The sequence below is a fragment of the Hypanus sabinus genome, chromosome 21 (genome assembly GCF_030144855.1).
Source record: "Hypanus sabinus isolate sHypSab1 chromosome 21, sHypSab1.hap1, whole genome shotgun sequence".
Lineage (NCBI taxonomy): Eukaryota > Metazoa > Chordata > Chondrichthyes > Myliobatiformes > Dasyatidae > Hypanus > Hypanus sabinus.
In genome coordinates this window covers 30,595,840-30,616,508 of record NC_082726.1, presented here as the reverse complement: position 1 = coordinate 30,616,508, position 20,669 = coordinate 30,595,840, and the positions used below count along the sequence as shown (strand labels likewise).

The 20,669-nt window shown below is 40.2% G+C and overlaps 1 protein-coding gene across 1 annotated transcript in view; it reads left to right on the top strand.

Annotated features, from left to right (window-relative positions):
* tm9sf3 (transmembrane 9 superfamily member 3) overlaps positions 1-16,201 on the top strand; it is a 109,324-nt gene extending 93,123 nt beyond the window's left edge. Inside the window, exons 13-15 of the mRNA XM_059946226.1 lie at positions 935-1,018; positions 6,390-6,466; positions 10,066-16,201. Of these exons, the coding sequence (XP_059802209.1) occupies positions 935-1,018; positions 6,390-6,466; positions 10,066-10,133 (229 nt within the window). The 3' untranslated portion in view covers positions 10,134-16,201. The remainder of the gene's footprint in view (positions 1-934; positions 1,019-6,389; positions 6,467-10,065) is intronic.
* Positions 16,202-20,669: the final 4,468 nt, after the last annotated feature.

Genomic DNA, 20,669 nt, shown 5'->3' with positions numbered 1-20,669 from the left:
ATCCGCCACTCAGTTTTTGAGGATGGCCTGCTCTAGGCAGAATAACAGCTGTGCAATATTCTTTCCATTTCTTGATGATTGATTTAACTATACTCTTAAGGTATATTCAGTGACTTAGAAATTTTCTTCTATCCATCTCCTGCCTTGTGCTTTGCATAACCTTTTTAGAGTTGCTTGGAGTGTTTCTTTGTCGTCATGGTGTAGTTTTTGCTAGGACATTATTTTGTGTTTTGTATTTGTAATTAATTTAGATCACTTTGTAGTGATATGTTTTCATTTTGCCACTGAAGTGTCTTTTTCTGTTGATCAGTGTCAGACAAAGCCAAATGAAATCCGCTGGGACTCAATGTTGTAAAACAATAAAACATGAAAACTATCGGGTGGGTGAATGCATTTTATAGGCACTGTATGTTCAACTACAACTGTCAGTTTTGTCCTGTTGTAATATGGAATTAGTTTTATTTGTGTCAAGGTCTGCTTGCAACATTAAAATACTTAATAAATTGCTTTAATATAATGATCAGTTAAGCTAAGATTATAACAGCTTGTTTTGTAAGCTGATATTTTGTGTGAAAAATGTTTCTTTAATTTTCATTGAAGCAGGATTGAACCATCCACCGCCTTTGTGATGTGATCCCCATAGAGAATGGGGTTTCCTTTTCACCATGACCATGATATTCTAATTCCTGGTGTAGCACTTGGTTCAGGACAAAATCCCTGTAATGTAAGATTTAAAATAAGCTGTAGCTATCCTAATTTGAACTGCTTTAGATTAGAAAGTAATATCTGATTATAAACATAAATGACATAAATAGATTCATTTACTTCTTAAGATGCATGTCTTTTAGGTATGTTCCATGTACAGAATGTTGTTATGCCTGGAGTGGTTTTAAACAAGGGTTTTGTCTCACCATTAAATTTACTGATATTGCAGGCAATGGACAAGTTTTCTTTCAGCAGCATCTACTGCAGTCTATGTTTACATGTACTCCTTCTACTACTATTTCTTCAAAACAAAGTAAGGAAACAAGTTTAATTTGCTAATGTATGGTTGTACTGTCATACTAAATAACAGTCTTTGCTCCCTTGTTAATTCAGATTACTGGTAATTGATTCTAGATAGTGGAAAAATTGGTTATGTGAGCTTCTCATTCAGTTATCATTTTGTTCACTGCTTCTGTTTTTCTCTGAAAGTCTCCTCAAAACTTTCCAAAGGAGTAACAGGGCAAGATCTTAACTGGGGACATAAGAGGCTGCAGATGGTATTGCCTGGAGTGGAAAAACCAAATTGCTGAAAGAGCTCAGCAGATCAAGCAGCAAAATGATAGTCACATTTTGGGTTGAGGCCCTGCGTGCTGGGTCTCAACTGAGTATGAAGGGAAACAGACAGTATAAGGAAGTGTGTCAGGAACAGGAAAGCAATAGGTGGAACCAGGTTGAGTGTTATGATGGGCAGATGGAGCCAGGTGGGAACAGGGGGTGGTAGAGATAGAGGCTGAGGTTTGAATTGCAGATGCTGAAATCTGCTAAGTGTAGCCCCCTGGCATGCCTCAGGCTTGCTCAGCTCACTTACGTCTAGGGGAGCAGCCTTCGGCCCCGCCAAACTGGATAATTAGCTTGTGTGGATGCTGTATGATGTCCCCAACAAGCCAAATAACAGACAGTACACCATATGCAATTAAATGAGTTCACTTTATAGATCTTACTAGGACTAACTGATTAATAACATTGTATATATGAAGGAAAAGAAAATAAAGAAAAGAGCCAAACTTATCAAAGTCCAAACCACTTCGTACACAACCGTTGGAGCTCAATTAACGAAGTCTTCTGGCCACCATTTGATCCCCTCAGACCTCCTTGACTCACAGCTCAGGACCACCCAAAGTGATCAACCAGGACAGACCCTGCCTGTCTTCGTCTCCTCTCCTCGCCAAAAATCCTGGCCTCAGACCCCCGCTCGGGGTCCGTTCCGTCACCCAGTTTACAGCATCGTGTCCTCTCTCCCTCACCCACTCACGCCGACTCCCCAAATGCCCACCAACACTAGTTTACAGACCCAGAAGAGAGAATACATTAATCCCAATTGGTTAACAAATGAATACAGTCCCCGTTATCAGCAACTCTGAACCCAAACAAGCTATGAGAGAAAGCATTTATCATAACAAAGAAGCATTCCTACTTTTAACAAAACAAAGAAGCCATTTTGATTAACATACCAGTAACAAAGAAAAAGAAGAAACTCTTTACATAAGTAAGAGAAGTGATAAATGGTACTAGATAAGAGAGAGGTAGTGGGCGGATGGGAACATGTGGGGGTAGGGACTGAAACTGCAGGATAATCTGCATGGGTGGAGAAGGAGAAAAGAGCACAGGAAATGTGGGTTACCTGAAGTTAGAAAATCTAGTATCAGGTTGTAGTTTACCCAGATGGAATGTCGTTGTGTTCTTTCCAGCTAGCATTTGACTCCTGAGTCATGAGTTTAAATCTAATCCTAAATGTGGAAGATGAAAACTTTATACAGGAGCAATGATGGATTTACTTTAGAAAAAAGAGAGGCAATGTACCCTGCATTTAATAACACAGGTTGTTGTTGGCATGGAGGTATTCTTTAAAAAAGTGCTTTCCGGTACCTGCTGAAATTGACTTTGATATTTACCTATAGTGAAATGCAAAAACAGAGAAACAGAAGTAACCTATTCAAGTACTCAATTCTGATCAACCATTCATTCTCATTACGGCATCGCATCTCCAGTTAACTGCGCTTACATCTATGTTCCTTCATGGCATATCTACAGTGTTAATTTTCCTAGCTCTTAAGGATTCAAATCAATCAAACTGTTTTGACAGATTGTGCATTCAGGATTTTCCCTACCTCTTGTGAAAATCTGCCTCCTAATTTCAAATATGTGGAGTTTTGCAATGCTGTGGAACAATTCTTGAATCCAGAGAACACTGGGTGATAATGGCTTATCTTCCGTTAGCTCCCCTTTTCCTTAAATAGTTTTTGATGGAGAACGACAGGACTTTATTTATCTTACTTTTTTTATTTAGCAAGTCCAGTGCTATTTTTTTTACTTGACAAATATTTAGATTTCCTTTTAGACAGGTAATTTGACATATTCTGGAAGTGCAAATATTTAATAGAAGCTGTACTGGCATCCATATTTATATATTCAACATAAATACATGTCTAATATCCAGTTAGCTTTCTGATTATGGAATTTTTAATGTAACATTTGCCTTCCATATTTCCAAAGGTGGCACATGTGAATTTCCAGTATCATTAGGCATAAAGATACCATAGTAAAGATAAAGACATTGTCTTTGATTCTTACACCATAAATTCTGTGATTCTCCCTGAGCTCTTAATTCCCTCCCTTATGTATTAGCTTTTCTATATATCTTCTAAAAAAAATGCAATAAAATGTAGGTTGGACCAAGCATTTGGTTGCCTTCTCATCTCCTTGATTTTATCACTCTGTAGTACTTTGATACACTATCAAATTGCAAAGATGTTTAAAAGCTGATAGTGGTAGCTCCAATTTTGTCGTGACTGATGGTATTATGGAATATATAAGGCTGGGTGACATTTTGCATTCAGAGCTATTAACTTTTGTAAGTGTTTCATTGAAAATCTTCACAGCACCATTGCTTTAACATTAACATCTACATTACAGTCACTTTTCTTAAAAGTTGAGGTTAAATTCTTATAGAAACTCCTGCTTCCCTTCATTTGGAAGATGGTCTACCTTTTTTGTAGAAAAAAAAATTCATTGGTTTGTATTTCATGTAACAAAATTTCATATATAATGGAATGCTTAAATGTAGAATTTTGTAGTGCATGTAAGAAAGCAAATGTATATTAAATGTTCATCAAAACAGTTTAAACAGCAGTACTAATTATTAATTACTGTAAAAAAATTAAAGTACATTAGATCCACAGAGATTTGAGTTAAAATTTGCTTGGCTATTGAAGATGAATGGTAGTGGTGGAGGGGGGTTCCTCTGAATAAAGTCTATGATCAGAAGTGTTCCACAGGGATTGGTGCAGAGACTCTACTTCAGGTTGAAGTTTAATTGTCATTCAACCACACAGCTGAAGGAAACCGCATTTCTCCAGATCCAAGGTGTAAAACAGAGTATCAGCAGTCAAGCACAGCACATATAGCACATATAATTATGGTAGCTGAAGAAAATAGTTACAAAGAACTATGAAAATAAAATTAAAACAATTGTAATAAGAGATAGTCGGCATGGCTTTGTCAGGGGCAGGTTGTGCCTTATGAAACTGATTGAGTTTTTCTGAGTACATTTGATAAGGTTCCCCATACAAGGCTCCTTCAGAAAGTAAGGAGGCATGGGATCCAAGGACACCTTGCTTTGTGGATCCAAAATTGGCTTGCACACAGATGGCAAAGGGTGGTTATAGATGGTTTGTATTCTACATTGAGGTTGGTGACCAGTGGTGTTCTGCAGGGATCTGTTCTAGGACCTCTGCTCTTTGTGGTTTTTATAAATGACCTGGATGAAGAAGTACAAGGCTAGGATAGTAAGTTTGCTGATGATGCAGAAGTTGGGGGTGTTGTGGATAGTCTGGAGGGTTGTCAGAGGTTAAAGCGGGATATCGATAGGATGCAGAACTGAACTGAGAAGTGCCAGATAGAATTCAAGCCAGATAAGTGAAAAGTGGTTCATTTTGATAGGTCAAATTTGAAGACAGATTATAATACTAATGGTAAGACTCTTGACAGTGTGGATGATCTGGGAGATCTTGGGGTCCATGAGAATAGGACACTCAAAGCTGCTATGCAGATTGACAGTGTTGTTAAGAAGGTGTATGGTGTCTTGTCACTCATCAACCGTGAAATTAAGTTTGAGCTGTGAGGTATGTTACAGCTATTGAAGACCTTGGTTAGACCCTACTTGGAGTACTGTGTTCAGATATAGTCACTTCACTCCAGGAAGGATGTGGATACTATAGAGAGAGCGCAGAGGAGATTTACAAGGATGTTGCCTGGATTGAGTGAACTTGGCCTTTTCTACTTGGGGTGATGGAGAATGAGAGGTGACCTGATAGAGGTGTGTAAGATGATGAGGGGTATTGATCGTGTTGATAGCCAGAGGCATTTTCCCAGGGCTGAAATGGCTAACACGAGGGGACATGGTTTTAAGGTGCTTGGAAATTGGTACCGAGGGGATGTCAGAGGTGGGTTTTTCCATGCAGAGAGTGGTAGGTTTGTGGAATACACTGCTGGTGGTGGTGGAAGTGGATACAATAGGGTTTTTTTAAGAGCCTCTTAGATAGGTACATGGAGCTTAGAAAAATAGAGGACTATGTGCTAGGGAAACTCTAGGCAGTTTCTAGAGTAGTTTGCATGGTTGGCACAACATTGTAAGTCGAAGAGCCAGTAATGTGCTGCAAATTTCTATGTTCTACGTGATGTAATTTGGATTAAAAGGTAATTAGGGTGTTTAGTATGTTTGCAAAAAACACAAATTAATGGATTTGTGGATAGTGATGAAGGTTATCAAAGGACCCAGCAAGATATAGATCATTTGGAAACATGGACAGAAAAACAGATGGAGTTTCATTTGGACAAGTGAGGTGTGCACTTTGGAAGGTGAAATGTAAGAGGAAAGTGTACAGTTAATGGCAGGACTCTTGGTTACATTGATGTAGAGCGAGATCTTGGAGTGTAAGTCCAAAGCTGCTTGAAAGCAACAACACAAATAGATAAGGTGATAAAGAAGATATATGGCCTTCATCATTCGGGTTATTGAGTATAAAATTTGGTAAGTCATGTTGCAACTATATAAAACTTTGGTTAGCCCCAATTTGGAGTTGTGTGGAGTTCTGGTTGCTGCATTACAGAAAGGATGTGGAGGCTTTGGAGAGTGTGCAGAAGAGATTCACCAGTATGTTGCCTCGATTAGTGATGATTAGTTGGACAAACAAATTATTTGTTTCCCCTGGACTTTTGGATTCTGTGAGGTGACCTGATAAAGGTATGCAAAATAATGAGAGGCATAGATAAGAGCCTTTATTCCCCAGAATAGAGGTGTCAAATACTAGAGAACATGAATTTAAGGTGAGGGGGAAAAGTTGATTCAAAGGCGAGTTTTTCTTTACACAGTGATAGATGCCTGTAACATGTTGCCAAGGGAGTTAGTGGAAGCAGATGAAATAGTAACGCTTAAGACACATGAACAGGTAGGGAATTGCGCGATGTAACCCATGTGAGGCAGATGGGAATATTTTAATTTGGCATTATGGTTGGTACTGCCATTGTAGTCTCACTGTTCTATGTTCTAAGAGATGAATAATTGTATGCAAGATTAAATGTATATTGTGCGCTAATAAACATTCTTTACTTTTCTCATGCAAAAGGATGTATGGACTGTTTCAGACAGCATTCTACTTTGGGTACATGGCAGTATTCAGCACTGCACTTGGGATCATGTGTGGTAAGTGTTGTATTGGAAGCGTACAGAAGTTTAACCCAGGTCCAGAGGTGATATATCCAGAATAGCACCATTGTATTTTTATTTCTAATATGGACAATCAGAATGAAACTTCATGAACAATCTCAAATTTAGTATTGATTTCCATTCATCCTTAGGCATAAAAGCTAGTAATAAAAGCTTTTATTTCTTTGTCCATTAGACCTGGGTTTCGCCTTTTTAAACTAATTAAGAAAAACGTACCCTGTCTGATGAGAGCAGCATCAGATTGCACTGTAACTGACTGTTCTTTAGATTGTTAAGACCAGATGTCAAGGTTCAGTGAGTGGCCTATTTGATGATAATCACCTGAGCAACACTGTCCCGCTTAGATTCTGAGGAATAAATTGCCTGCAGTCCTGCAGCAGTGACAAATTCATCCCCATCCGTCTGGCCTGTGTCCCAAAAGCCCAGCTGTATGTAGGGGCTGCCATATGTCAGGCGTCCATTACCTAGGGGTGTCTGGTCTCTGGTCTTTATCACTTTGTGGGAACTTGTTCAGTGCAAAATGGTTGCAGTATTTCAGCTGGGTTCAAAGAAAACAGATTAATTGGCAGTCAAACACTTTGGGTCTGACTCCCAGAGGTTGTGAGTCTTGCTGAAATTTTAAAGCTTTATTTTTCTTTTATTAGGCAATTAAGCATTTCAGTGTAATTGGAATGGAAAAATACGAAGATTTTTTGCATAGAGTTTTAACAGCTTCAGTACTCGACATGAACTGTGGTACATATATCTGAAACTACTTAGTGAATATACATCTGAAACCAGATTTACTGCAATTAAAATCTTTTGCAGCCTATCATGCTTGAACTGCCTGTTGCTAGGTTTAAAGTCCTGATTCTTTATTTTTCTGTTTCTCTTCCTGTTATCCTACCTTTTGCATCAAATAGTAATTATTTTTGCTGTCTGCCCACTCTGTGTACTCTTTCACATCCCAAGTAAGCATCTGAAATTTCCCCAAACCCTTTCCTCAGCCACCCTATGACTTCTAAATCGATAATTCTTCACAGTTGATTACCCAACTGGAGGAAATTGTTTTTCTATGTTATATAATAGAGCATTTAACTTTTCCCAGCATTTGACCTATTTTTATTTACCTGACTTTCCCAAGAATATTTGTCAGTGATTATTATATAATTTTTGCTGGACTTCATAAGTGATAAGTTATTCCTTAGTTAAAATGAGTTCTGGCATGACAAGACACCTTTTGGGAAAAAAAATTGTCACATTATATATATGTTTTAGTAACAAAGGTGGAATTTTGAGCCCCCAGGGTATCTGAGATATTGAGACAACATATTCAAATGATTTCCAGATAGTTATCTTTTCCCTTCCAAACGATTTCAGCACCACAGTGTTTTAATCATCCCATCAATTAGTTTCGATGGTGATTGATTGCTGTGATTAATCAAGATTCCTGTGTTTTTTTAAACTTGGCTTGCTCATCTCCTTTAAACTCCCCCCCCCCCCAAATCTATACCCTCTTGTATTTGACATTTCCACCAGCAGACAAGGATTCTGCTTTCTACCTGATCTATGCCTTTCAACATTTTACAAACTTCTCCCCTCAGCCTCCAACACTCCAGAGAAAGCAACCTGAACTTATCCAACTTCTCCTGACAGCTAGTAATCTCGAATAAAAACAGCATCCTGATAAACATTTTGTTTTTGCATCCTCTCCAAAACCACCATGTCTTTTCTGTAGTACGTGACCAGAAGTAAACACAACTGAACTGGGAACCATGGTAGCATAGTGGTTAACGTGTGACGCTACCACTCATCCCGTGGAATGCATGGGTTTTCTCTGGGTGCTCTGGTTTCCTCCCATAGTCCAAAGACATATTGGTTAGTAGCTTAATTGATCATTGTAAATTGTCCTGTGGTTAGGTTAGGGTTAAACCAGGGGTGTCTGGGGAAGGGCGGCTTGAGGGGCCAGAAATGTCTATTCCACACTGTTTCTCTAAATGAATAAGTAAGTGAATAAATGACAATGCTTCCAACTGTGGCCTAATCAAAGTTTTATACAACTACAGCACTCATTTATACCAGTTACTGTATCAACAGACTTAACTGCTGTAGTGCTCTCCTGACTGCTTTACCCTATCTAACCTCCAACAGTTGAGGTCTGTGACTTATTTGGCCCAAGTCCACCTGAACCATGAGGAGTAATCTCTATTTTCAGCCCATTTATGGATTTGCATCTTTCTTCCTCAGATCTCTTCGAGCCTTGTCACCCTCAGAATCAGAAACAGTTTTAATATGGTTTTGGAGCAGCAGAACATTGTAGTGCACAATAATAAAAATTTACACAAAGTATATATAAAACAAAGAAAATTAAATTAAGTAAATGGTGCAAAAAGTGAGGAAAAATACTGAAGTTGAGGGCTCAATGTGCATTCAGGAATCTTTTGGTTGAGAGGAAGAAGCTGTTCCTGAAAAGTTGAGTATATGACTTCAGGCTCATGTGCTTCCTCCTTGCTGGTAGCAATGAGAAGAGAGCATGTCCTAGGTGATAGAAGTCCTTAATGATGGATGCCAACTTTTTGAGGCATTACCTTTTGAAGTTGTCCTGGATGCTGGGGAGACTAGTGCTCATATGGAGCTATCAAAGTTTACAACTTTCTGCAGCTTTTTCTGATCCTGTGCAGTACCCCCTCCATACCAGACATTGAAACAAATAGAATGCTCTCCAAGATACATCTGTGGAAATTTGCAAGTGTCTTTGGTGACATACCAATTCTGCTCAAACTCTTAATGAAATATAGCCATTTTCATGCCGTCTTGGGTAATTGCATCAATCCATTGGGCTCAGGGTAGATCATCAGAGATGTTGACACCCAGAAATTTGAAACTGCTGACTCTTTCCACTTCTAATCCTTTGATGAGGACTGTTGTGAGTCCTCTTGACTTCTCCTTCCTGAAGTCCACAATCAATTCCTTGGTCTTAGTGATGTTGAGTGCAAGGTTGTCGCTGCAGCACCACTCAACTGGTGCAAGACATAAAATACTATTATAAATTGCAGAGATAAATAAATAGTGCAGAACAGGAATGATGAGATACTGTTCATGGACCAATCAGAAGCCAGGCAGAGGGAAAGAAGCTGTTCCTCAAAAGTTGAGTATAGGTCTTCAGGCTCCTCTACCCTCTCCTTGATGATGGATGCTGCCTTCTTGAGGCACTGCTTTCTGAAGGCCTCTTCAATAGTGAGGATGCTCGTGCCTTTGATGGAGCTGGTTGAACTTGCAATCCTCTGAAGCCTCTTTCAATCTTGTGCATTAAAACCTCCATACAGATGGTGATGCAAGTCAGAATACTCTCCCTAGTACTTCTGTACAAATTTGCTCGTTTTGGTGACATACCAAATCTCCTCAAACTCCTAATGAAGTATATATAGCAGTTGGTGGTGCCTTATTTATACTTGTATTAATGTTTTGTGCAATGCATTGTATTTGACTGCCTTCAATGAAAATAGCTTTGCCAAAATTAGATACAATGCATTGAATGGTAATCATTGTCCTGTTTTTAAAACTCTGCTCTTCAACAGATTTTTTTTCTCCCCTAGGTGCTGTCGGTTATATGGGAACAAGTGCCTTTGTCAGAAAGATCTACACTAATGTGAAAATTGACTAAGAAAGGCCAGACCAGGGGAGCTGAGGATCATTTATTTTGTTTGTTAAACTGGAACTTGCACAGTTTAAACTGCAAGGAGACATTGGGTTAACTCTGGGTAAAATGTGGGTTCCATTCATGGAAGTTTAAAGCAACATCTGTTTCCCTTGATCCTGAGTTCATCGACTGCTTCAACCAACTCTTCAGTAAAAGCTTGGATTATATGCAGTAAGCATTACTACAACACAGTGCTAATCTTCCCACACAAACATAGCTCATTAAAGAAGAATAGACTAGCTCTCTTCAGTGAAGAGGACAAAGTTTATTTAAAATTATTTGTTCCATTGTAAAGGAGGGAAAAATCTGACTACTTAAAATTATTTGAGCCTCTGTTCTGAGATGGTTAGCTTTCTGAACCAAATAGAAAGGTAACTTCTGAAAAGTTGTGGATCCTAGATTTTGTGAACGTTACTCAAAATCTTGCTATGTTTTTGTATTTTATCAATGTTGGGAACTTGCTGCATTTATTTTAATTTGTGTAAATTTGAAGGTTTATGTATACAGTAATAGAGTGCACTTCAGTCATGAATATAATTGGACCAACTCAACTTCTATATCTTCTATATGAGACATAATTATTTTTCGGCTTCAGTCCATCCAAAGAGTGAAGACTAAGGACAGAGGTGATCATCTGCACTGAAATTCACGGTAGTTAGTGTATAAGAAATGGTTACGCTGTTAGGAAGGCTGGTGATCTGCTGGTGTTTTATTAGACAGGTCTAAATGAAATATAATTGGGCGTGTAAACTAATCTTTTTATTTTGTTTTCCTCCTCTCCAAGAGTTAGTCTTGCAGCTTAGTCTTGTTTTATGTTGCGGTGGGAATGAAGGCTTACTTAAGGTAATATGAAAGGGGGTAATAAATGTATATAACCTTATAATGTAACTTTAGACGTAGAACCCAGATTTATTTGGATGTACAGATTTATTACATAGTACTTTTTCTGATAACAAATTAATTTGGTGTATAAATGTGTGACAATTTTTGGGTGGCTTTTTACATCTTGCCTGCCATTGCATGAAGATGGTACCTCCATTATAGGTGTGGATGTTACTCTTGACTCCTTTAGTATTTTTCCAATTCTGTCTCTGAAGGCTCAACAAAATTGTAATTTAGAATCTAAAATTTTGTTAATCCTACCTGAGCACTCAGCTCATGCATTGTCAGGAGCATTACTGCTTAAAGGAATGTTCAGGAATAATGAAAACAAAATAAAACTTTTCAGATGTAAGTCTTTTTTGTTGTCCTTGAAATGAAATGGTTGCCGAGCATGTAGATTAATTTCAAAAACCGAAACACAATTCTGCAATATTGAAATCTCAAAAGGTTGGCTAGACTAGGGTTGTTGCCTTCCCAGTGAAGCTGACAGTGTAATAGGGTCACAATATTAGCAATGTTGTCCGTGTTTCAGATCACCACTGTCCATTAGTCCAAGGGTTTGTTCCAGGTTTTGGGTGTTGAATTATACTCTTCCTCAGATGGCCAATGGTTGTGTGGAGGTATTGAAGGTGATAGATGAATTTTATGATTGATGTCTACCTTTACTGAGAGATGCCTTCACGGATATGACAAATGGTCCAGGTTTTCCAGAGGTCTTGTCATGATCTTTATTGTTCAGATCTGTTTTTCAGCTGCACAAATTGCAAGATGACATTTATGCTTCTTGTGTTGAGTGCAAGGCCCATCCTCTTGTATCTTCAGTGAATGTGTCATAGTGACTTGGAACATGCCTTCAATGCACACTGGAGCTCCATTTCCAGAGTTGGGGTAGTGTTGTAATTGAAGTTTGAACCATTTGCCTTTGTCCTGTTGCTTTTTTTCACAAAATCGTTGGGTATAAGGTGCAGCATTGTGGCAAGGAAGATAGATTGATATGGGGTAATGGTGTGCCTAGCCTGATACCAGTTTGCACTGTGGTTAGCTTTATTTTAGATACATTAGTTAAGATCATTGAGTGCATCCCATCTGAAGTTGGCATAAGACAGAGATGAATTTCTGTGAGCTAGATTTGAGAATGATGCTTCATTGAATGATTCAGCTGAGTTACAACCTGTTTTAAGATAAAGTTTTGTACAACGATGTTATTCTCTGCATTTTTCTTGGAAGTTGTTGAACAGCAATCATATCCACTGTGCCTCTAGATCAGGGGTTCCCAACCTGGGGTCCACAGACCTCTTGTTTAATGGTATTGGTCTGTGGTATAAAAAAAGTTTGGGAATCCCTGCTCTAGGTGGAAGGAATTTATGCTGGTTATGAGAACAGCTGTATAACCATCGAGGGAAGGTGAATAAGAACCCTGGGAATGATTTTCCTTGTGATAGATAATAGGAAGTTCCTCTGGTGTCTCAGCAATTCAGGAGCTAATTCATTATAAATACAAAGCACTCCAGGTTTGGAAGCATCACTGCACCTTTTGGAAAGAGACACTTGAAGGCAGAGATCCACTGGAAAACCTATGAGCCAAAGGACCTAGTGGGTGAGAAGAATTCAGGATGTTTACCATGAATTAAGTTGATTCTTCACTTGTATCATGTTTGTCCACAGCCGGAAATCCTCACCATCCCACTAACTGAGAGCGAAGAATGGTGTAAGTTAATCAAGAACAGAGAAGTGGTCAGTGCCCACTAGAATGGATACTTTGAGTGCCTCTACAATAGTCACTTGAATACCCTTGACTCCATTCCAAAACAAGCTATGCAGTCGTGCTCACCAACAAGATCAAAACAGCCACATGCTCAATGAAAAACAAGATCTTGGGAGCAGATGTTATCCCTGTTGAACTAATTAAGCTTGGTGGAAAGGAATTTCAGTCACAAATTCCCCATGTCTGAAGAGGGCAGATGGTCTCCCACGACAGCACTTCAGATGTTATAACTTTGCATTATGGATCTGAAAACAGTTAGGTAATTCTTAAAAAAAATTAAATTTAATTTTTTTAAAAATCCTTTGGCATAGGGACCCTGTTCAAGGGTGGTTGTAAAGGATCAATGGTACTGCTTTGAATAAGAGCTCAGGGAAGTTATTAAGGTTCAAGGTTCATTTTATTGTCAAAAGTATGCATATACAACACAACTTTAATATTTGTCTTCTCCAGAAAGCCATGAAATATACATGAAAAAGTAAAAGAAACAAAAGTCACAAACTCCAGAATCCCCCACCCCCTCCCCTGCAGAAAAAAACAAGAGTGACCGTAACAATCCTCAACATCCTTGCCCACAGGAAAAACAACAGTACAATCCTTGATCCCCTTGCTTATAGAAAAAAAGACAGCAACAAAAGCAACCAATCCCTCCACCACAGGAAAAAAAAACAATGACCAACCCCCTCACTCACAAATAAGAACAATGACAGTGGCATCAAAAAACCACACATGAAGAGCTTACAGATCACCTACCCCATGGCCGGCTGGTGGCGCAGTGGCATCAGCGCCGGGCTCTGGAGTTCGAATCCAAGTCAGGCCACTCCTGAGCGTGTGCCGGGTTGAGTGTGGCCACTCAGCCTCATTATTAAAAAAAGGGGGGTTTAGTCAGGAACGTTCATATCATGACCCGGTGAATCTGAAAGGAGACCAATCCTGACACCATGCGCCGGACAAGAATGGCTGGCTGACTGGTGTGACATGCTTTAAAAAAACCCATCTGCCAATAGAGCACAAGAAACAAGACACTGAAAAATTGAAGGAAGCCAATATAAAGTACAGGCCAATCTCATAAATCTTGGAACATTGAACATTGAACTGTCCTGCTGTGATTCAGAACTCATGTCTGACCAAATGGTGGAAGTTGGGAGTGATCGCTGACCAGGTCCGAATGCCTTCACCTCGATTCTTCATCACTGCTTCGAGATGGAGTCATTCATGACCTCATGTTCCATCCTGATTTTTTTCAATGAGTCAGTTTGTGTTCTCAGTCCTTTTCAGGCCCTCGTCTCTGTTTTCCGTGAGGCAGCTCTCTGGGCATAACACAGTGCTGGGTCCTTTGATCGCAATCCAAATTGTACATCATAGGCACCAACAGTTTCTGTAATACAAGCAATACAAAAAGAACAAGCTGAAGATGTTTTTAAAAAAAGTGAAATAATTTTAAATGATTTTCTATCTGGAAGATGTCGCCTGACGAATTATTGTTCACTGGTGTCATCTTGACTGTCAGTAAACCAAAGTACTACATATACTGCAAACCGGATTTTGTGGGGGGGGGGGGAGGAGTGTGAGGGAACTGGAAGTTTAAAGTAAAATACACAGAATGCTAGAGGAACTCAGCAGGTCTGGCGGCATCTATGGAAATGAATAAACAATCAACATTTCGGGCAGAGACCTTCATCGATGTTTAAAGTACTCAGTACATTGGGGTCAGAACTGCTGCTGTCTATTAGCTCTAGGAGCCTGGGTTCAATCCTGGACTCGGGTACTGTCTGTGTGGAGTTTGCATGTTCTTTCTGTGACTTTGGATTGGAAGGTTAATTGTCCTCTGAAAATTGCCTCTGGTGTGGTGGTGAATCGTGAAATCGGGGGGGGGGGGGTGGATTTTCATGGAAAGTCAGCATAATAATGTAAATATGTGCTTAGTTGATGTTTCCATGCAGTATCACTGAGAGAAACAATTAACATTTCATACATTGTCATGGCATTAGCGGTGACTAAATATTGGATGTTGGAGTGAGCAGGTGTGGCATCAGACTGCATATAATACTGAATTTTTTTAAAAAAACGAAGCGCCAGAAATGCTCAGCAGGTCAGGCGGCATATGTGGGAAATAACACAGAATTAACATTTCAGGCCGAAGATGCTTTGTCAGAACTCATGGCATTAAGAGATGAGAGGGCATGAATGGGACTGGGTTGGTTAGAAACAGAGGCATTACCTTTGAAACTTCCCGATCCATTGCACCTTTTCTCAGCTTGTCTCTTGATGCAGTTGTATTGAAAGTAGAATGTATGTCTCAACTCAACTTGAGTTGATAATAGCCATTTGAATCTACACCATTCCTTTACATTGTTGAACAATTTAAAGTACTTTTAACTGGAAGATTCCTGTTGTATTCTTGGTTTCACTTTTATGCCTGTGTTCTGAAGCTCTCTTGATACTATAATATCACTTACTGTTTATTGTGACAATGAGCTGCAAATATATTATTTTTATGTATTACATATGGAACCATTTTAATTTTGGATTGTTGCTATGTTTAAGCAGCATCTGTTGTTTATTTTTGTAAAAAAAAATAGGGTAAATCAGAGGGCAAATGAATTCCTGATTCTCATGGAAATGATTGATTTGTGCATCACTGCATCCTGATAATGCCTGAACTGAGGTGACAGTTGAGACTTAACCACATTATTTGTAGAGAAATATATACTGTATTCCTTTAAGTTATTAAAAACCCAATAGGAAAAGTGGTCTGTCCATGGCTGATTGGGGGGGGGGGGGGGGGTGTAATTAAGTATTTAATTAAATATTTATGGAAGAAATAGTGACAGGCATTAGGGGCATGTAGAATGCCAGTACCATTGCTCTTTTTCAACAGCCATCTCTGGGATGTAAATTAATAAATTTCACGACACATGCTGGTGATAATAAACCTGATTCTGATTCTCAACTCAAACTTATGAGTGCTTGTGTAAATTATGTAATGTGTCCTCATTAGAATACCAAACTATTTGGTGCTTCTAGATGCTGAGAGGTCTATGATATAAAATGACAATGTAGACTCCTATACCTATAAGGGTTTTGGGAAGTCCTAACTCATTGCTTGGTTTGCTGGTGTCCAGGTGCACCAGAGTTGTAGTTCATAAAGAAGCAATGGAATAAAGCTATTATTTAGGGGATATGTTTAATCTCTGACCCAGTGGTTGTGGTGAACTACATATACCTGTCCGGACACACCCCCCTGCTGACTGCTCCTGTGGCTCCTCCCACAGACCCCGGTATAAAGGCGATTGAGGCCTGAGCCCTGCCCTCAGTCTCCAGGATGTAGCGTGGTGGTCAATTGCTGCTTGTTCTTTCTTCCAGTTAATAAAAGCCAATATCTCGCCTCATGTCTCAGAGAGTTATTGATGGTGCATCAGTGGTGAAGCCATGTGCTTTTAACCTGGCCTTTAAAGTACAGAAGGCTCCAGATCAGATCCCGGAGATGCATGGCTGCTGAACGGCCCACTACATAAGTGGCAGGCTAGGGATTCTGGAATGTTTGTGCTGTGGGGTTGAATGGGTGCCAGTGTTGGGAGGAGTGGAGTAAAGCTGGAGTACCAAGGCAGCAGGGAGGAATTTGCTGAGCAGAAGTGTGTGTTCTTGCAGAATGCATTGACTATTATTGCTGTGCGTGTGATTTCACTTTGTCAGGTCCATCAGCAATCTGGTGTGAAATGGTCATCCCACCTTAAAATGATTCACACAAGGCATTTCACCAAGAGGGACTATCAAAGAAGAAAATATCTGATTTATAAAGTGACCATTTTGTCGATGAGTTTGTTCCACTTAGCAAAGGCCTTACTTGACTCGTTCCCATTTTCCAGTACACATTCTGCATGTCACGATTCTTAGAGTAAACTGCATTCATCAACTATAGGATTGAGTTCAAGAGCTTTGAGGTAATGGGTCAGACCCCACTTGAAGTACTGTGATCAGTTCTGGTCACCTCACTACAGGAAGGATGTGGACACTATAAAGAGAGTACAGAGGAGATTTACAAGGATGTTGCCTGGATTGAAGGGCATACCTTAAAAGAATAGGTTGAGTGAACTTGGTCTTTTCTCCTTGGAGCGATAGAGAATGAGAGGTGACCTGATAGAGGTGTATAAGATGATGAGGGGCATTGATCATGTGGATAGCCAGAGGCTTTTTCCCAGGGCTGAAATGGCTTACACAAGGGGGCATAGTTTTAAGGTACTTGGAAATTGGTAGGGGGGGATTTCAGGGGTAAGTTTTCCACAGAGAGAGTGGTAGGTGTGTGTAATGCACTGCTGGCAGCAGTGGTGGAAATGAATACAATAGGGTCTTAAAGAGCCTCTTAGATAGGTACATGGAGCTTAGAAAAATAAAGGACGATGGGCTCGGGAAATGCTAGGCAGTCTCTAGGGTAGGTTGCATGGTCAGCACAACATTGTGAACCGAAGGGCCTGTAATGTGCTGAAGATTTCTACGTTCTATGTACATGGTCAAGCCATTTTTAAATTGTAATGTAACTTTTGCTTCTCGTACCCTTCCAATCGTGGATTTTGAACCAAATCCTCCACCCCAGATGCCTCTTCATAGTATATAAAACTTGCAGTGCTGGAAATCTAATAAACACAGGAAACTGGAAACACTCAGCAGCTCAGGGAGCATGTGAAGAGAGAAATATTTTAGGGGCGAGATCTTTTGTCAAGTGGAAAGGAGAAAAGATGTATTCTATTTTGGTAGCAGAGCAGGTTAAAAAGAATTAGAACTAGAAGTAGTATGAAGCAACATAAATTAATACCGCAGTTAGGAGCACTTTGTGGTGCTAATAGCAGGGCTCTGCGATAGGATTAGTAGGCTATAGTATCCATCCCAGGTCATATCTCCACCTGGTCTCCATTGTCCCAAGTGCACATACTTTTCATGGGTGCCCTGCCCATCGCAGCCTTTGGTTCGATTTTGAACTCTGTCTTGTTCTGAGTGCTTTGACCTTCTATGTCACCTAGAGTGCAAAATCCAATGGCATTCTACAGTATTGTACCAGGTATCTGTACAAACCTTCCATTCTAACTTGATTGGATCCCCCTATCCTACCTAGCCTGTGGCGGATGAATGTTACCATCCTACATGACTCTCCTACCCTACACCCATAGTTCAGCGTAGCTTAAAAGTTAATAAACCCTGCATAAATGTTATAATTTAGTCCAATTTGCACTGTTCCATCTTTATCATCTTTCATGTCTTTAGTGACATCCTGGACTTTTGACCCATCTTATGCTCTCTGTCTTCTGCCCTGTCCCAGGTATTCAGTCCATTCTGATTTTTCATATATTTCCAAGTGTATAGTCCAGTGTCAGGTGCACTGGTTCATCCCACTCTTGCATCCCATTTCAGTTGTCTATTCTTATCACTATCCCGTCCCGGTATCTGGTCTGCACCAGTGCTTTGTTTCATTGTGGTTGCAATGATTTTTGGTCTTTCCCAGGTCTACTTTGAATCCATTTTGTCACCTTGCTTCAGATGACACGGGCACCTATTGTTTTGTGTTAGTTTTTGATAGGGAGCTTTGTGAAAGGCTTACTGAACTCCATACATATTAACTGCACTGCTCCCATCAACACCTTCAAAAAGATACAGTCAGACAGGATCTCTTCCTAACAAAGCTATGCTGCCTACCCTAGATTAATTCCAATTCTTGATTAATCCTGCCCCTCAGATCGTTTCCCAATAAATTTCCTACCTCTGATATGTCCACAGATGACTAACACCTGTTTATCTCTACTGGCCTTCTGTGACCAAAGAGGATGTAAACATCACCTCACTGACCATCCTAGGATTTAGGCCAAAGTGTCTATTAACCATTCTGGAATTCCACCCACCCTCTCCTTGAATTCTTCCAACTTCTGTAAAATAAGAAAATTGATGAATGTCACCCAAACCCTCTCATTACAGAAACACACACACTGCCACTCTGGTCCCTTTCCGGCAGGCTACATTGCGAGCAGTCATTTGTTTGGGTGAGACGAAACGCGATTTATAAAAGAGGTTGGTCTTTTGACAGGCTGTAAACATAATGATCTCTTCAGCACTCAGCCAAGGCCAATATAAAGCAAGGTGTTAGTGGGGCAAATATTGTAGGAGTGGACAGGGTCAGAGTAGTCAGGCTTTTGCCCAACACGATTAGGCGAGAAAAGACAAAGGTTCTGAGTTTCTAGTAAGCTTTTTTCCTCTCTCTTTGTCTATTGGTACATATCTAGTGTGGTGAGAATGCGTCCAGAGTTAGTGATATGTTCTTTGTGTGGGACATTGGGAATTCCGGGAGACCTCCAGTCTCCCTGATAACTACATCTGTACGAATTGCATTGAGCTCTAGTCTTTTAGAGACTATGTTAAATACTGGAGCTGCAGCTTGATGACCTTCAGCTCATATGGGAGAATAAGAACAGTGATAGGAGCTACAGGGAGGTAGTCTCCCCTAAGTTGCAGGTCCCCAAGTGTCTGTCAGGAGAGGGAAAGAGAACAGTGCAGAGTAACCTTGTGGCTATTCCCCTCAATAATAAGTACTGCTTTGGATACTGTTGGAGGTGTGGCCTACTGGGGGAAGCCGCTGAGACCAGGCTCAAAAGAGAAGGGGGTGAAGATGTATGCAGTAATGATAAGGAATTCCATAGTTAGGGGAGCAGACAGGAGATTTTGTGGATGTGAAAGAGATACCTGGATGTTATGTTGCCTTCTAGAGTCAGGGATGACTCAGGTCAGGTTCACAGAATTTTAAAGGGGTGGGTGAGCAGCTGCAAGTTATGGCATATATTTGGTCCAATGACATAAGTAGGAAAAGGGAGGAGGTCCTGAAGAGAGAATATAGGGAGTTAGGTGGAAAGCTGGATTGCTGCCTGTGCCAAGTGCCAGTGAGAGTAAGAACAAGATGATTTGGCAGATGAATGTGGACTGAGGAATTGGTGCAAGGGACAGGGTTTCAGATTTCTGGATCATTGGGATCTCTTGTGAGGGAGGTATCTTCTGAAGTCCGTCACCCTAATAGAGCATAAGCTGCCACAGCAGCTCACTGGGGTCTTTTGTCCTAAACCAGTCTTTCAAGTTATCCCCAGGTGTCATCCATCTTCTTCCTCTCCCAGGGATGAAATCTTTGGAGCTTCTTTTGGTGTTTCTGTAGCTTTGGGTTGCTTGCATCATACCCACCTCTCCTCTTTTCAAAGCTGGTTTTGGGACTGTCCATGGTGGAGTTTGGGAAAGTAATGACCTGTATAAAAAGGATGGGTTACACCTGAATCCGAGGGGAACTAATATCTATGTGGGCAGTTTTGCTAGAACTGTCAGGGAGGCTTAAATTGACTTGGCAGGGGTGTTGGAACCAGAGTGATAGGGCTGAAGATGGGGTGGTTGGTATACAAGCAGATGCAATGTGTAATGAGTCTTTGGCTGAAAGATTATAGTTGGGAGCCTGACATCTAAGAATACACATTGTGTCAAAAGGGCATGCAGATAGGCAGAGAGGATTGGGAGGCTTGGTTAAAAATGAAATCAAATTCTTGGAGGTGTGATAGGATCAGAAAATGTACAATGTACAATCCTTGTAAAGGAACTGATGGGAGTTAAATCTCTACCTCCAAACAGTAGCCAGGATGTGGGGTACAAATTTCAATGGGAGATAGAAAAGCCATGAATAAAGGGTAATGTTATAATTGTCATGGGGGATTTCAATATGCAGTTAGCTTGGGAAAATCATGTTGGTGCTGGATCCCAAGATAGGGGATTTGTAAAATGCCCTATGAATAGGCTTTTTAGAGCAGCTTCTACAAGGATTCCACTGGGGGAAAGGAAAT